This window comes from Equus przewalskii, chromosome 4 (assembly GCF_037783145.1).
Source record: "Equus przewalskii isolate Varuska chromosome 4, EquPr2, whole genome shotgun sequence".
Lineage (NCBI taxonomy): Eukaryota > Metazoa > Chordata > Mammalia > Perissodactyla > Equidae > Equus > Equus przewalskii.
In genome coordinates, this window is record NC_091834.1 from 88,843,980 (window position 1) to 88,862,560 (window position 18,581).

An 18,581-nucleotide genomic window follows, 5' to 3' on the forward strand; every position below is an offset into this window, starting at 1 on the left:
CAGAAAATGTGTTCAATACATGCGCTAACAGTTATTATATTTAAAGAATCTCTGTGCTAAGAATTTTGAGAATTCACCCTAGTATTTTTAAGCCTCCTCTATCAAGCATTTTAAAAGTTTCATCTTCCGAATTGAATAAAGATCATTAGTCACACAAGGGTGCAGAACGCATCTCACTATGGGTACAAATAAGGACCAACAAAGCAGAAGTCTTAACCAGGATGCTCTACTGCCTCCTTAGACGAGGGACGTGACAAACAACCGACTTGTGGAACCCTAGGGACAAATCCTTGTCCCTCCTTCTCCACTCCTAAACTTTCCCGCCAGCCTCCGCGCGTTGCCCTCCCCCAGCTTGACAGTCCCCCCGCCCGCTACTCCTCTCCCCCTACTTCCCGTCATCCTCCGGGCTCTCCCTTTCCTCTGGTCGAAATCCCGCGTTGGCTCTTCCTCTCAGCGCTGGTGGCTAGGTCATTCCCGAGGGCTCGCTGAAGTCTCGCGAGGGTGGTCCCGTTGCCCTGGTAACGAGTTGGCCCAACCTCTTGGTGAAAGGCGTGGCTGGGGCTGCTACACTACAGCGGCGTTCTTCCACTGCTGGCCGCTAGGTGTCTCGGGCAGGACGGCTGCTCCCCGCGCGGAAGGGGCGACTGGCCTGGCCAGTGCACTCGGGGCGGGGCGAGGGCCTGGCCGAGGCGGGACAGTGAAGCGCCGAGAGGGAAGGGACGTCGCAGGCTGGGCGCCCCCTGCGGGAAGCGAGTGCGCGTGGAAAGGCCGCGCGCCGGAAAATGAGCTCCTCCCCACACTGCCGTCTCCAGAAGTGAGTGTGGGAGGAGGACTTTGCCAACACGAAGTGTGGCTTAATCGTGGTCCCCACCGAGAAAATCACCGCGCCTCCCCGCAGACCTGCCCGGGCGCGGCTGGGCGTGCACGCGCCTGCCTTCGCGTCTTCTGCTTTCAGACGTGGAAGATACACACTTAGCGTCCGTTAGATAATCTGCGTGTGTGGCTTTCCTGAAGCTCGGGTTTTGCTCTACGGCGGGTCAGCGCGATGGCCTGTCTCATGTGCTCCAGTACGGAAATAGAATCAAGATTTAGGCCAATCCTTTTTTCCAAATTTGGGATTATGGTGATCTCCAGACTGAAATTTCAGTCTCTTAATGCTGAAGGCGTCGCCCACAGGGCAGACTCCTCTGTTGCATTTGTCGTTATTTGCTGTGAAGCTTGGACTTTCTTCTAGGTAGTCCAAGCTGCAAAACGTGCTTTTCGTAGAGAGGAGCATAAACCAATAGATTCAAATTGGTAAATTTCTTTGGTCACTCAAAAATAATAGAATCTTAACAAAGAATTTCTATTTTTCCATTGTCTTAATAATAACCACTTGGAAAGATACTTGCGTAGGAGGGGTCATGGTCATCTCCAATACAACCTTCTGATAGCTGTTGAGATTTCGGTAGGACTAATATAATTGAATACTAGAACATACACAGTATCTACAGAATATTAACCAAAATATCAAGAGAAAAGTCTGTTGTACTCATTTGAACTGTTGGTCAATTGAAGATTAAGCAGAAAATTTTTTTTAACTATATTGCTACATTTCACTGCCCCAATAGGTAACTATAATTTTTCTTTGATTCATGGTCTTTTTAATGCCTTAGGATCGTTTTGAATTTGCTATTGCTCTATGGTTTTTAATTGTAGGTATAGGATTTAGCTGTATACACTCGAAATTCCTTTTTCAATTAAATTATTTATTTGATTTGTCTTTTATTGTGATTTTCTCTCTCATAGAAATGGGAAATTTCTTCAACTCTTTGAAATTGAAGGTTTAATTAGCTGTGGCCTAAATAATTTAGTTTTTAGAGAAGGCTGTGGTCACTGTTAATTAAATACAATGAATATGTTTTGAGGTACTCAATGTAATAAACACTTTCAACTCGAAAACTGTCAAGTAAGTTTCTTAGAAATTGTTTTACAGCCTATGTACCTAACAAAAGAAATTTCGAACCAAATACTGGAAGAGATGTCAGAAGATTCAGAAAAGGAAGACTATTCAGACAGAACAATCAGTGATGAAGATGAATCAGTATGTTTTTCTCATCTTTATCCTACTTAATTTGAGATAAAACTTGTGCTATAAACTGTAAATTTACAGTAAAAAATTATAAAATCAATTGGATGTAAAAACCAATTGGATGTTCAAATCACTTATTTAAGTTGGGAAATAATTTGATTGAAAGCCAAGATATTACTGTGCGCAGTATGCCCTGTCTCGAAAGAGAAACTATACTGACATTGGTTTTTTGAGAAAATATTTTTGCTAAGCTGCTTCTGAGTTTTATTAAAATGTGAATGTTAAATCACTAGGTTTTATTTTTATAATTAATGTCCACTATTTTCTTATATCTACTAATTCTACTGTGCTACATTATTATATGTATCATAGTATTGGAAAGCCCTTTGTTCTAAACCTGCTGTGGATCGACATAATAGTTTTTATGTGGCTCTGATGTAACAAAGGAAAGGACATGGTGGAAGGAAAAGGGAGGAAAATAAAATGTAGTATATACAGTAGTCCCCCCACACCTACAGATTTGCTTTCCCTGGTTTTCAGTTACAGTCCAAAAATACTAAATGGAAAAAATCCAGAAATAAACAATTCATCAGTTTTAAATTGCTCACCATTCTGAGCAGCGTGATGAAATCTCACACCTTACCACCCGGGATGCCACGTCACAATACCTGTGTCATTCATCTGACATTCATCATCACAAGGAGAAGGATGAGGACAGTACAATAAGATGTTTTGAGAGACAGACCACATTCACATAACTTTTTTTTACAATGTATTGTTATAATTGTTCTATTTTATTATTAGTTATTGTGTTAATCTCTTGCTGTGCCTAATTTATAAATTAAGCTTTGTTGTAGGTATGTATAGGAAAAAACATAGTATATATAGGGTTCAGTACTATCCATGGTTTCAGGCATCCACTGGAACATACTCCTGTGGATAAGGAGGGGACTAGTATATTTAAAATTACTATATTTAAAAATAGTTTGGTCCTAGTATTAGAGATTTCTTTCATGTTTTAATGAAGTATAAATTATCACGTATGTAAATTAAGGTCCCAAAATAAGTCCCCCAAATGATGTATAACCTTTTGAGTCTATGGCTCTCTGTGTTTCTTTTCTTTCTTTCTCTTTTTAAAATTTTTATTTCTTAATTTAAATTGTTCGCCAAGATTACCAAGAATCTTTAAACTTTATTTGTTCCCTATAATCATCAATATGACCTTACTCTGTGGAAGAGGAGGAGTGAAAGGGGAAAACTTTAAAGTTTCAGGATGTTTGAAATGTTGGGTGCTTTGAGACCAGTAGCCTGTAATAATCCTTTAATGTTTTTTATATATTAGAGATTAAAGACATGCAGTCAATTCTAAGAATTATTAAAATAGATGTAAAAAAATTCTGGATTTGGAAACTGTTGGTTTTTAAAAGAGAAATATTTTAAAACTCTCTTGTTTTAGGATGCAGATACCTTCATGAAATTTGTAAGTGAAGATATCCACCAGTGTGCACTTTTAACAGGTTTGGACTTATCCATATTTTCTCCCTTCTCTTTATGATAAGACCTTGAAAGATTAAAAATAAGAACATGAAGAAACTAGAAAAAAAAAAGTCAGATTGAATAATGTAGGGAATAATGTTCTGTTATTGGATGAGAGAGAATGTATCCATTTTTATAAGAATCTTTTGGAGTTCAAACTTTTAAGGTTTGTTTTAGGTAAACCTGATTTTTAATTAAGCTAAATGAAAGTGGTCATTACTTTATAAAGGACTTCACTTAACGTAAGGATTTACCTTGTTATTTCTTTAAATAACTAGCTCTTTAAATGAATTTACAGTTCAACTCCAGTTAGAGTGGACACGATGTTTTGGAAGCACATCTTTACTTAAAGGAAGTGTGCCTATATGAAGAGTTTCTTTAATAAAGTCATTCATTTGCAAGTGTACATGTATGTGGGTATCTTGATGTATGCTTTATTTTTTAAAGTGTAAAGTTGTACTTCAAATACACACTGTTTTTCCTAAATATTCACATACCTATCACATATATTCTGAAATTGAAGATAAGACCTTTATTTATTTATTTATTTTGTCTTTTCACCACCATCCTAAAACAAATCACTTTTGAGATAACCACTATTCTCAGTTTGGTGTGTATCCTTCTAGCCCTCTTTCTTTGTATCTATACACATATCTATACCCATACTCATAGAAAATTTGCAGTACTATTTTATGGACTTTGCCCTGCCATGGTTTTTTCTGTTTAAAAATTTTTCCAATCTGTTGGAAGAAAAGATGTAGCTCACTGTTTTAACTAACATTTCCTTAATTGCTAAAGAAATAGAGAATTATTTCATATGCTTGTCTATGTATACTCACTCTTGTTAGGAATAGCTCATTCATAGTAATATTTTGCTAACTTTGTTTACATTGCTTCCATTGTTTAGAATTATTTTGATGTTAAGTTTTTCATTATTCATTTGTGGGTATTTTTGTATCTGTTTAAGCTGCAAAGGCCTTCCCTACCCCAAGGTCATCAATATAATCATCTAAGTTTTCTTTAAATATTTTTATGTACTTGTTTGAATTTTGGTATTTAATTTCTCTATAAGTTACATTTATGAATAGTATGAGTTATGGATCTAATTTTATTTCCTAATTCATAAATAGCTGCCTTGCTGTTTTTGAGTCATACTGTAAATTAGACAAAATGTGCTCTGTTTACATAATGGAATACTAGATGTTTAATACCTTTCTGTTGAATAAATGGATCTATATAACAATCCTGAGAAGTACCAAGGGAAAGTACTATTATTCCTTATTTACATGCAGTAAGATTTATGTTCAAAGAGGCTGCATTGACCAACCGAAATCATATAGAAACGAAGCGGTAGAATAGAACTCAGTCTGTGTGACTCCTAGTCCAACTGCTGTATCCACTATTGCACAAAAACAGCTGAGAACTAAGTCTAGGTAAAAAGCCACACTTCAGAGGTGGAAGAGCAAGAGGAGTCAGTGAGACAAATGAAGAATCAAATATGTGAAAGATACGGAGAAAACGAGGAAGCGTAGCATCATTGAAGATGGAAAATGAGCTCGAGGAGGGGTGATTATCAACATCAAATTGATGCCCTAGTTATCCCATTGAAAGAGACAGGGCCTCTTGCACTACCTACCTGGGGCAACCCCGTCGTATTCTATATGAATTGTGTTCCTGGGTTTGTGTCACGCGGTAGCACTAAAATGAGAACTGAGAAAAAGTTGTGACTGAGAGTTCACTAGCAACCTTTGAAAGAGTAGTTTTACTAGGTGGTGAGGAATTCTGGTCAGAGAGTGTATTCAACCCATTAGACAAATAGTTACCTCTGTGATTAAGTTTAAGAAGACTCACCAGGAGACAGTTTGCTAGTAAATCTGCAACAAACAAATGTTTTTGGAGTAGCAGAGAGAATTTAGCACAAATTAATAGTATCTGAGGTCAACAACTCTTAGCTATTATGAAGATCAGTAGTTACAAAATTTCATTAGTACTTTTATTTTTAAATGCTATGAATTGTATATAACAATTTCCATAAATATTCACAAAGTAATGGTGTTGGAAGGAAAAAAGGAATATATAAAAAAAGAGGAATTGGAGTTTTCCTTCTTTTCACACATGATTATATTTGAATCTTGTTTCAGCTGACTCTATTAGTGACCCATTTTTCCCCCGGACAACACAGATACTGTTGGAATATCAGCTAGGGAGATGGGTGCCACGTCTTCGTGAACCACGAGATTTATATGGTGTCTCTTCTTCTGGTCCGCTGAGCCCAACACGGTGGCCACACAACTGTGAGGTCATTGATGAAAAAGTCCAGCATATTGGTATGTTCTTAGCAGTTTTGGGGATTCAAACATTAGCACACTTACTTTGCCAATCTTGATTTTAGAACAGTGCATTCCAACAGAAATAGAATGTGAGCATATGTATAATTTTAAATTTTCTAGTAGCCACATTAAAAAGGTAAAAAGAAACAAGTGAAATTTATTTTATTTAACCCAAAATATATTTTAAATTATATTTTATTTAACCCAAATATAGCCAAAATATTTTACTTTCTTCTTTTTTTTTTACATTAAGCCTTCAAAATCTGGTGTGGATTTATACTTACATTTCAATTGAATTGCAATTTCTCTGCATCCTCTCCAACACTTGTCTTTTGTTTTTTTGATAATAGCCATCCTAACAGGTGTGAGATGATATGTCACTGTGGCTTTGATTTACATTTCCCTGAAGATTAGTGATGTTGATGGTACAATCCCAATCAAAATCCCAATGGCATTTTTTACAGAACAACTCTAAAATTCAGCTGGAACCACAAAAGGCCACAAATAGGCAAATCAATCTTGAGAAAGAAGAACAAAGTTGGACACATCACACTTTTTTATTTCTAAATATATTACAAAGATACAGCAATCAAAGTATAGGACTGGTATAAAGACAGAAATATAGGCCAATGGAACAGAATAGAGAGCTCAGAAATAAATCCACGCATATACGGTCAACTGACTTTGACTAGAGTGCCAAGAATATACAATGTGGAAAGGATAGTCTCTTCAACAAATGTTGAGAAAATTAGATATCTACCTGCAAAAGAATGAAATTGAACCCTTATCTTACACCTTACCAAACAATCAACTCAAAATGCGTTAAAGACTTAAACATAAGACTTGAAACTGTAAAACTCCTAGAAGAAAACATAGGGGAAAAGCTTCATAACATTTTTCTTGGCAATGATATCATGGATATGATACCAAAAGCACAAGCAACAAAAGCAAAAATAGACACATGGGACTACATCAAACTAAAAAGCTTCTGCATAGGAAAAGAAACAGTCAACACTGTGAAAAGACAACTTATGGAATGGGAAAAATATTTGTAAGCCATATATCTGATAAGGGGTTAATCTCGAAAATGTGTAAGGAATTTCCACAACTCGAAAGGAAAAAACTAATAGCTAGATTAAAAAATGGACTAAGGACTTGAATAGACATTTCTCTAAAGAAGACATACAAATGGCCAACAGGTATATTTGTTGACTTTTCATATAAACTGTCTAATAAAATCCTTTGCCCGTTTTGTTGTTGGTTGTACTTTGTGGTTTCTTCTTGATCTGTAAGTGCTCTCTGTATATTCAGGAGCTTGGCTTACTATGTAATATATGTTGCATGCTTTTTTTCCTCAGTTTGTCATTTACCTTTTATCTTTGTCATGCAGAAATTTTTAATTTTTATGTAATCACTTTGTCTATTGTTTTTCTGTGGCTTCTGGGTTTTGAAATTTCCATGTTTCTCTTAACGCTTTTCAAGTTGTATTTTCTGTGATTAAATTTTTTATCCATCAGGAATTCATTTTGATGCAAGAAGTGAGCTCTGAATCCAGTTCTGTTAACTGTCTATCCAGTTGTTCCATCAAAATTATTAAATTATTTTTTGTCTACTGATTGAAAATGCCACAATTATTATATACTAAACTCCTAAGTCTCATTTTGAATTCTGCTCCATTAACCTGTCTATTTGTATATGACTTGAAAACTGTTATTACTATAGCCTTAAAACTATAAATTTTGTCATATGGTAAACAGACCCCCCCCATCATCTTTTTTCTTTTAATTTTCCAATTTCTTGGCTACTTTTGCCTAACTGTATTTCAATATGGAATTTAAAATAAGTTTTTCTACTTGTCCCAAAATTAATGCTGGTAACTTTATTGTGATCACATTACATTTATAGATTAATTTAAGGAAGACTGACATCTTTACAATATTGCGTCTTCCTATCCAAGAACAAGGTATGTCTCACTCTTTATTCTAGTTTTCCTTTATCTCCCTTAGTATAGTTTAAAATTTTTTTCCTTCACCTTTTCTAAGTTTTACTGTTAGATATTTTATTTTGTTACTATTTTAAATAGAATTTTTATTGCATATTATTTTCTTAACTTGTTTTACAGAAGAAAGTTATTAAGTTTTGTGTATTAATTTTGAAACCATCCACTTCTCATTTCTAGTTTTTAAATTATTGTATATGTGCTAGTTATACAATTACATCATCTAGTAGAAATGTAATTAAATCTCCTCATTCCCAATTTTTAATGCCTCATACTTCTTTTCTTGTCTGAACACATTGACTGGTACTTTCAAAAAATATTTAATAGTTTTATATTCATCTTGTTTCTCACTTTAATGGGAATGCTTTTAGTGTTTTCCCCCAAAGCAAACTATTGGCTTCTGGTTTGAAATAAATTTGCTTTTGATCCTATTAAGGAAGTATCCATTTATCTTATATTATTAAGAAACTTGACCAAGAATAATTACCTAATTTTACTAGATGCCTTTTCAATTTCTGGAGAGAAAGGGTCATAATTTTCTCATTTGAGGTATTTCTTTGGCTAATTATGCTAGAAGCTTCCTTAATATTGAACCAGCTGTATATAGGAATGAACTGCACTTAGTCATGGTGCATTATTTTTAGTGTGTTGCTCAATTCTGTTTGTTAATATTTTATTCAACAATTTTGCTTTAGTTTTCATAAATAAGATAAGCTTGTAGTTTTCTAGCTTTTATACTTGTTTAAGTTTTGGTATAAATATTATCCAGAATGCTTTCTCTATGTTCTAAAACAGTTTGAAAAATACTGTAATTAACTATTCTTTTACAGTTTGATAGAATTACCCTAAAAGGGTCTGGACATACTTTTTATTTGTTTTAGAGATATAGAGAATATTTTTATTGTAAAACTTCTGTTTCTTCTTTGTTGGTTCTGTTTAGATTTTCTATATGTTCCAGGGACAGTTTTGGTTATTTGTATTTTCCTTGAAAAATAATGCTTTTCAAGAACTATTTTTAATTCATTTATATAGATTTATTCAAAGTATTCTTTTGTAATTGTTATAATTTCCTTTGAATATATGAATATATATATGAATAATTCTTTTTTATTTTTGAGATAATCTTACATTAATGAATTGCCTGAATTTAAGTGTATCAGTCAATGAATTTCAACAAATGCATACATCGGTGTAATCCAAACCCCTACTACAATATAGAACATTATCATTATAACCACTCAAAAATTTTACATACTTAGGTGTAAATCTAACAAAACGTGTACAAGACTTACATGCTTAAAACTACACAATGCTAATGAAAGAAATCAAAGAAGATCTAAGTAAGAAATATACCATGTTCATGGATTAGAAAATTCAATCTAGTAAAGATGTCGTTTCTCCCCAAATTGATATACAGTTCCCAGGCAATTCCTATCAAGATTTTTTTTTTGTAGATATAGACAAAGTTATTCTAAAATATATATGGAATGGTAAATGAACTAGAATAGCTGAAACAATTTTGAACAGAAGTATAAAGTGGGAGGAATCAGCCTATCTGATTTCAACAGTAGTCAAGGCCCTGTGGTATTAGTGGAGAGATTTATACATGGATCAATGGAACAGCATAGAGAACATGGAAATAGAACCACAGAAATATGCCCAACTAATTTTTGACAAAGGTGCAAAAGCAATTCAGTGAAGGAAAGCTAGCATTTTCAACACATGTTGGACATCCATAGGCCAGAAAAAGAAAAAATGAACTTCAGTTTAAGTCTAGTGCTTTATACAAAAATTAATTCAAAATGGATTATAGGCTTAAATGTAAGGCATAAAATTATAAAACTTTTTAAAACAGAAAATTTCTACAATCTAGAGCTAAGCAAGGTTTCCACAGACTTGACACCAAAATCATGATTAATAAAATGAAAAAATTGATAAATTGGATTTCATCAAAATTAAAAGCTTCTGGGGCTGGCCCCGTGGCCGAGTGGTTAAGTTCGTGTGCTCCGCTGCAGGTGGCCCAGTGTTTCATTGGTTCGAATCCTGGGCGTGGACATGTCACTGCTCATCAAACCACGCTGAGGCAGCATCCCACATGCCACAACTAGAAGGACCCACAACGAAGAATATACAACTATGTACTGGGGGGCTTTGGGGAGAAAAAGGAAAAAAATAAAATCTTAAAAAAAAAAATTAAAAGCTTCTGCTTTATGAGAGACCCTGTTAAGAGGAAGAAGAAAAACAAAGGGTAAATTGTGCATGCCAACTGATTCTGTCCCTTTTTATGAGGAAAATAGCTTTCCCAAAAATTTCATCCGTAGTCTTCTTTTTACATGTCATTGGCCAGATTTGTATTATGTGGCTACTCCTAGCCACAAGGAAACCTGGAAAATTGAGGTTTTTAGTCGAGCTCATTGCCACCCTGATATAGTCAGGTTTTTGGTAGTAAAAACAAACCAGAAGAAAGTTAGAATGAATGTTGGGAGGGCAACTACCAGTGTATGCAACAACTGTAGTTTCACAGGGCCTTTTACTCCTAAATGTTCTTTTGTTCATGTAACAGTGAACTAACTTGAACTAGTACTTGAGGCTGCATGTAGAAATGGCATATCCTAGCAATTACTTAACAAGTCATTTAGTCTGCCTTATAGGAAATAGTCATCTTTGATATCAACTACTTAAGACAAAATAAAGTGGCTGCTCAGCACTACTGCACTTGTGGGTGTACACAAAAGCTGTGAACCTTTTGGAGGAATACCTACATTTTGGATACCCTTATTAAGGATAAGTTATGTAAAGCTTTGTGACAGATGACTCAAGTGCAGAACAAACTCACTGCTATAATTGGAACACTTTTAAAGGCTTGAGTATTCTAAACTTTGAGGATGTATGTAACTGTCCTGAGAAGACTGTACCAGAAAACTGAGGATGTAATTATCAAATTAGATGAGAACCAGATACAGACTCATAAAGAATGCTAATGAGTTAGATAACTTAGATGAAATGGACAAACTGGAAAGTTTCCGTAAAGACAGAAACTACTGAAACTGAATCAAGAGGAAATAGAAAATCTAAATCGACATATAATAATTTAAAAGACTGAATTCATAATAGAAAATCTACCCAGAAAGAAAAGCCCAAGCCCAGATAGCTTCATTGCTGAATTCTACCAAACATTTACTGTTTAATATTCTACCAAACAGCTCCTACCAGTTCTTTCAAGCTCTTTCAGAAAATAGAAGAGGAAAGAAAATTTCCTGAATGTTTCTATGAGACCAGTATTACCCTGCTTACAAAACCAGACAAAGACATCACAAGAAACTACAGACTATAAATATCTATTATGAATGTAGATGCAAAATTCCTCAACAAAATACTTGTAAACTGAATCCAGCAACAAATAAAGAGAATTATACACCATGACCAAGTAGAATTTATCCAGAAATTCAAGGTACGTTCAACATCCAAAAAACAGTTAATGTAATTGATATGATGCAATGAACTAATGTAATATAGCATATCAATAGAATAAAAACCAAAACATGCACTATCATCTCAATAGATCTAGAGAAAACATTTTTGTAAAAAAATCCAACACACTTTCATGTTAAAAAAAAGAATCAAATTAGGAAGAGAAGGGAACATTCTAAATATGATAAAAAAGCATCTGTGAAATCCCACAGCTAATATTATACTTAATGGTGAAAGACTGGATGCTTTCCCCAAAGATCAGAACATTAGATAAGGATATCCACTTTTGCCACTTATATACAACATTGTAGTAGAGGTGTTAACCAGCGTGATTAGGCAATAAAAAGAAGTAAAAAGCCTCCAGATTGGAAAGGAAAAAGTGAAATTATTTCTCTTTGCCAATGACATAATATTGTATGTAGAAAATCCTAAGCAATCCACTGAAAAACAATTATTAGAACTAATAGATGTGTTCAACAAGGTTGAAAGACAGCAATATTTTAAAAATCAATTATATTTCTGTACACTCCTAATGAACAATACTAAAATGTACTTAAGGAAACAATTCCATTTATAATAGCATCAAAAGAATAAAATAGAAATAAATTTAAGAAAAGAAGTGTAAAACTTATACTTTGAAAACTACAAAGCATTGTTGAAAGAAGAGAAAGAAGATCTAAGTAAATGAAAAGACACCTCATGTTCATGGATCAGAAGATTTACTGCTGTTATGATGGCAGTCCTACCTAAATTAATCTGCAAATTCAAAACAATTCCCATGAGAATACTAACTGTCTGCTTTATAGAAATTGACAAATTTGTCCTAAAATTCATATAGAAAATCAAAAGAACCCAGAATAGCAAAAACGTCTTTAAAAAGATTTGAGACTTTTTGAGACTCACAATTCCCAATTTCAAAACTTACTACAAACTAGCAATAATCAAGACAATGTTGTACTGGTATGAAGATAGACATATAGATCAATGAATTGATTGAAAGTCCAGAAATAAACCCATATGTTTATAGTTAACTGATTTTCAACAAGGGTGATTGTGAAAGAATAGTCTTTCTGCAAATGGTGCTGGGACAACTGGATAGATAGCTACATGCAATGTGAATGAAGTTGGACCCTTACTTTACACTGTATAAAAAAATAACTCAAAATGGATCAAGACCCATATGTAAGAGCCAAAACTATAAAGCTCTTAGGAGAAAACATAGAAGTAAATCTTCATGACCTTGGATTTGGCCATGGCTTCTTAGCTGTAACCTCAAAAGCACAAGCCGCAATAACAATAAAAAATGGGTAAATTGGATTTCATCAAAATTAAAAACTTTTGTGCTTTAGAGAAAACTATCAAGAAAGTGAAAATACAACCCACAGAATGGGAGAAAATATTTGTAAACTATTTATCTCATAAAGGACTTATATAGAACTCTTATGACTCACAATAAAAAGATAAACAATTCAGTTAAAAAATGTGCAAAGGATCTGAGTAGATATTTCCCCAGTCAAGGTAAACATGGCCAATAAACATGTGAAAAGATGTTCAACATCTGTAATCATCAGGGAAATGCGAATTAGTACCACAGTGAGATACCACTTTACATCCACCATGATGACTAGAATCAAGATTAGATAACAAGCATTGATGAGAATGTAGAGAAATCAGAACCCTCAAACTCTGATGGTGAGAATATAAAATTGTGCAGCAAAGGGTCAACTTCGGAAAACAGTTTGGTGCTTCTTCAGAAAGTTAAACATGCAGTTACCATTTGACCCAGCAGTTTGACTCCCACATATATAGCTAAGAGAAATAAAAACATATGTCCAAAATTTTTTTTTACATGAATGTTAATATAACATCATTGTTCATAATAGCCAAAAGGTGGAAACAACCCAAATGTCCAATTGTGGATGAATGGATAAACAAAATGTGGTATGTCCACACAATGGAATATTAATTGTCCATAAAAAGGAATGAAGTACTGATACATACTACAACATGGATGAACCTTGAAAACATGCTAAGTAAAAGAAGCCCCAGACACAAAAGGACAAATATGGTATGATTCCATTTATATGAAATGTCCAGGATAGGCAAATACATAGATACAGAAAGGAGATTAATGGCTACCTAGCTCTTGAGGGCTAGAGGATTGAGAAGGGAGTGATAGGCAAAGGGTACAGGGTTTATTTGTGAGGTGATGAAATGGACACTTATGACAAATGTGGAACTGCAGAATAATAATTAAAAGATAGTCTTTTCAATAAATAGTTCTGGAATAATTGGATTTCCATATTAAACAAAAGAAGACTCACCTCAACTTCATACTATAAACAAAAATCAATTGCAAGTGGATTATAGATATAAATGTGAAAGTCAAAACAACAAAATTCCTAGAAAATAATATAGGAGAATATCTTCATGACATTGGAATTGGGAAAAACTAAAATGGAACGTAAAATATGCTGACCATAAAGGAAAGGATTGAAAAACTTGACTATAGTAAAATTAAGAACTTTAGTACATCAAAAAACTCTAAGCAAGCTATAGATTGGGAGAATATATTTGCAATTTGCAATACATAACTGTCAAAGAGGTCATATCTAGAATACAAAAAGCATTTCTACAAGTAGTAAAGAAAAGACAACTTAATAGGAAAATGAGCAAGTGACTTGAATGGGCACTTTACAAAAAAAGATATCCAAATGTCCAATAAGCATGGGAAATGGTACTGAACCTTATTATGAAGTGGTATATATCTCATTGTGGTTTTAATTTGCATTTCCTGTTTGTTAATAAGGCTAAGTACTGTTTCATAGAAGTCATAGGAGGCTAAATTTTAGCTTATAACAAGCAATGATGAGAATGTGGAGCCACCTTCACAACCTGCTGGTGGATGTATACATTGGTTTAACCACTTTGGATGACAGCTTTGCATTATCTACTAAAATTGAAGGTATGCATGCCCTACAACCTGGAATTCTTACTCCAAGGTATATACTCAAGAAAAATGTGGGCACATGTGCTCCAAGGAACATTTGTAAAACTTTCATAACACCATTGTTCATGATAGCCCCAAACCGAAACAACTCGTGTCCATTATAAGTAGAAATGGATCAATAAATTGTAGCATTTTTATGTAGTAATGTGTTATATAGCAATGAAAATGACAACATGCCACAAGATGGATTGATTTCACAAATATGTGAAAGAAGGCAGAGAGGAATACATACTGTGTAATTCAATTTATGTAAAGTTCAAAAATAGGCAAAAGAAAGCTATAGTTTATTTTTTTTTTAAAGATTGGCACCTGAGCTAACATCTGTTGCCAATCTTCTTTTTTTCTTCTTTCCCCAAAGATCCCCAGTACATAGTTGTATATTCTAGATGTAGGTCCTTCTGGTTGTACTATGTGGGAGGCCACCTCAGCATGGCCTGATGAGTGGTGCCATGTCCGCGACCAGGATCTGAACCAGTGAAACCCTGGGCCACCAAAGCAGAGCACATGAACTTAACTACTCGGCCATGGGGCTGGCCCCCAAAGCTATAGTTTCATATCTATACCTATGTAGATATAGACTATATGTTATGTATATCCATATATATGAATACTTGGGTTCTGAAATTATAAATGAAAACAAGGAAGTGATTTCATTATAATAAGGCTAATGGTTACCTTTCAAGGGAAGGGAGGAACTAGTGATGGAAGAGGGTATACGTGGGGCACCTGAGGTGCTGGCAATGTAATATTTCTTGACCTAAGTGGTCTTTGCTTTGTGATAAATCACTGAGCTGTATTTCTTTCTTTTTTTTTTTGTACTTTTTGTGTGTTTGTGTGAGGAATATTGGCCATGAGCTAACATATGTGCCAATCTTCCTCTATTTTCTATGTGGGGCACTGCCACAGCATGGCTTGATGTGCAGTGTGTAGGTCCACGCCTGGGGTCTGAACCTGCAAACCCTGGGCTGCTGAAGTGGGGCATGCAAACTTAACCATTGAGCCACCATGCCAGCCCGTTTTTGTACTTCTTATACGTATAATTCCCAATAAACATTTTGTTTAAACATCTGGCTTGTTTCTGGCCATATGAGCTATGGGTAGAAGTATGATTTGGTGGATTTTAAAAATGAGCACAAATAATTGGCAAAAAAAGATAGATAAATACATCAGTGCAACAGAATAGAGACTCTAGGAATAGACCAACATATTTATGTCCAAATGATTTTTGACAAAGGCACCAAAGCAATCCAGTGGGGATAAGGAAAGTCTTTTCAATAATTGATACTGTAACAAGCTGGTGTCCATGTAGAAAAAGATAAACCTTGACCTCTACCTTATTCAATACACAAAAAAATAATTCAAGATAGACCATAGACCTAAATATAAAAGTTAACACTATAAAGCTCCTAGAAGAAAACATAGGACAATATCTTCATAATCATAAGGTAAGGCAACACTTCCTTAGAGAAAACCCAGAAAGAAAAAAGAAACAATGAAATATTAATAAATTTGACTTCATCAGAATTTAAAACTTCTCATTAAAAGACAGTTAATAACATGAAAAGGCAAGCCACAGTCTAAAAACAATCCCCAACACATATCTGACAAAGGACTTGTATGCAGAATATAAGAATTCCTACAAATCAATACTAAAAAGAAAAAAACCTAATTAAAAAAATGGGCAAAAGACTGCAACAGACATTGCTCAAAGGAAGACATGATGGCTATTAAGAATATGGAAAAATGTTCAACATGGGAAATGAAAATTAAAACCACAATGAGATACCACTTTTCACTAGGATGGCAAAATTTTAAAAGGCTGACAACTCCAAATATGAGAATGTAGAACAACTGGAACTCTAATACGTTGCTAGTGGAAGTGTAAAATTGTACAACCACTTTGAAAAAATGTTTGGCTGTTTGTTTCTTTTTGTTAAATCCATTTTAGTGAGGAAGGTTGGCCCTGAGCTAATATCTGTTGCCAATCTTCCTCGTTTTTTTTTGCTCCCCAAAGCCCCACTTCATAGTTGTATATCCTAGTTGTAGGTCATTCTAGTTGTTCTATGTTGGATGCTGCCACAGAATGGCTTGATGAGCAGTGTGTAGGTCCACAGCCAGGATCTGAACTGTCAATCCCCAGGCCACCAAAGCTGAGTGCATGAACTTAACCACTCGACCATGGGGCTGGCCCCCATGTTTCTTTTTTCAGTAAAGGAAAATATATATACATCTGTATATTTGTCAAAACTCATTGAAACATACAGTTAAGATCTGTACATTGCACTATATTTAATATGTAAATTTTACTCAATTTAAAAAGTAGCCACAATTCTCCATCCATGTATCCTCACCCTTTGAAAGGTCATTTTGAATCCCCTTCCATCAAGAAGTGTACTCTGTTTCCCCACCCCTTGAATCTGGGATGGCCTTGTGACTTGCTTTACCCAAGTAGAATGTGGCATAAGTGATAGTGTGCCAGTGTTAACCTAGGCCTCAAGAGGCTTTGTACACTTCTGCTTTCTCTTAAACCCTGGTCAGTCACCATGGAACAATCCCTCGCTAGATTGCTGGATAATGAGAATGATGCAGAGATGAGCTGAGGTTATCCTAGATCAGCCAGCCCCTAGCCAAACCTGCTCAAATATGAGTGAACCTAACCAATACCAGAAGAATCACCTAGTTGAGATAAATAAATGACTGTTGCTTTATGTCACTAAATTTTGGAGAGTTTTCTTATGTAGTGAAAGCCAACTAATATATATACCAAAATAGCTAAGAGTTCAGGCTCTGTAGTAGTAAACTGTGGCCCATGGGCCAAATCAGGCCCATCACCTATTTTGAACCTTTTATTCACTGCTGAAAAGTGGAACATAATCTTGGAAAGGAACACCTTTTATAATCAATACCCAAAGAATTTCTATTGATAAATGCTATATAGTCACATGTCACTTAACAATGGGGGTATTTTCTGCAAAATGTGTCGTTAGGTGATTTCGTCGTTGTGTGAACATCTCAGAGTGTACTTACATAAACCTAGATGGTGTAGCCCACTGCACACCTAGGCGATATGGTACTAAGTTCATGGAACCACCGTCGTATATGTGGTCCATTGTTGACTGAAACGTTGTTATGCAACACATCACTGCAGTTATAGGAGATTGTAAACAGATTTTTCTAAAGTAGTCTCAGACAAAGTTTTATGGGGATAGTCAATGAGATTTCACTTGTATGCAAACGTTAGGTTGATTCCTCTGAGAGCCAATAGGCTCCTTTTGCTTTTAAGAGAGAGAAAAAAATGAAATAACTTTGTAACCTAAGTGAGAAAAGGTATCCTCAAACAAATTGCACCAAGATATAAATGAGATTGCTTACTCTTTTTCAAGGGCAGTATATATTGCTTTATATATCAAGATGTAAAATTCACATGTTCTTTCATTTAGCATTTCTACTAATAGATATCTAACCTAAAGACATTCAAACACATGCATAGCAGCATATTATAAGGATGTTCACTGCAGTGTAAATAAACTATTAGAAATAACCAAAATGTCCACCACTAAAGAAATAGCTATAATGTTCATCTGTGGTCAAATAGTGGTAATCTGTATTAGAGAACACTACATAGCTGTTTAAAAAATGAGGGAGATCTATGTATATTAACAAAGTAAAATTTCTAAGATATTTAGTTAAGTAGAATGGGGAAAACAAATTGATGATTGGTTTATATAGAATGATGTCATGTACATGAAGAAGACATTGTGATTGACTCCCAAGTATCAATTCCACTTCAGTTAATTAGTCTGTCAGTTAGTACATGACACTGTTCTACTGGCAGCCACATTGTTCACATTTTACAGCCATAAGGGATCCAGCCTAAGGAGGACCTCAAAGTAGAGGATGACAAAGTGGAGAGACAAAGAAACTGTGCCTTAGATGACCATGAGCCACTGATTGTACCAGACCTTGAATCCACTCTGCTTCTGGATTTCTAGACATGTGAGATAATAAATTTTCTTATTGTTTAAACCAGTTTACATTAAGAATTTTTGTTACTTGTAGCTAAAAGCATCTTTGCTGGATAGTTGAAGGAGAGAAAGCCTGAAAAGGTACAAACCAAAGTGTTGATATTTATCTCTGTGTAATGAGATTATGGATATTTTTTCT

At 34.7% G+C, this 18,581-nt stretch overlaps 1 protein-coding gene across 23 annotated transcripts in view; it reads left to right on the forward strand.

Annotated features, from left to right (window-relative positions):
• The first annotated feature begins 410 nt into the window (after positions 1-410).
• AGBL3 (AGBL carboxypeptidase 3) overlaps positions 411-18,581 on the forward strand; it is a 96,339-nt gene continuing 78,168 nt past the window's right edge. For 5 of the 23 annotated variants that reach the window (XR_011539591.1, XR_011539594.1, XM_070617751.1 and 2 more), the window contains exons 1-4: positions 411-814; positions 1,976-2,083; positions 3,528-3,588; positions 5,749-5,934. Coding sequence is in view for 7 of the 23 variants with exons in the window: in XM_070617751.1 (XP_070473852.1) it covers positions 1,979-2,083; positions 3,528-3,588; positions 5,749-5,934 (352 nt within the window). In the remaining 16 variants the exon portion in view is untranslated. Of the gene's footprint in view, positions 1,611-1,975; positions 2,084-3,527; positions 3,589-5,748; positions 5,935-6,287; positions 7,191-7,842; positions 7,901-18,274; positions 18,414-18,581 lie in introns of those variants that run through there. The other 18 variants (XR_011539600.1, XR_011539602.1, XR_011539601.1 and 15 more) reach the window with 8 other exon arrangements.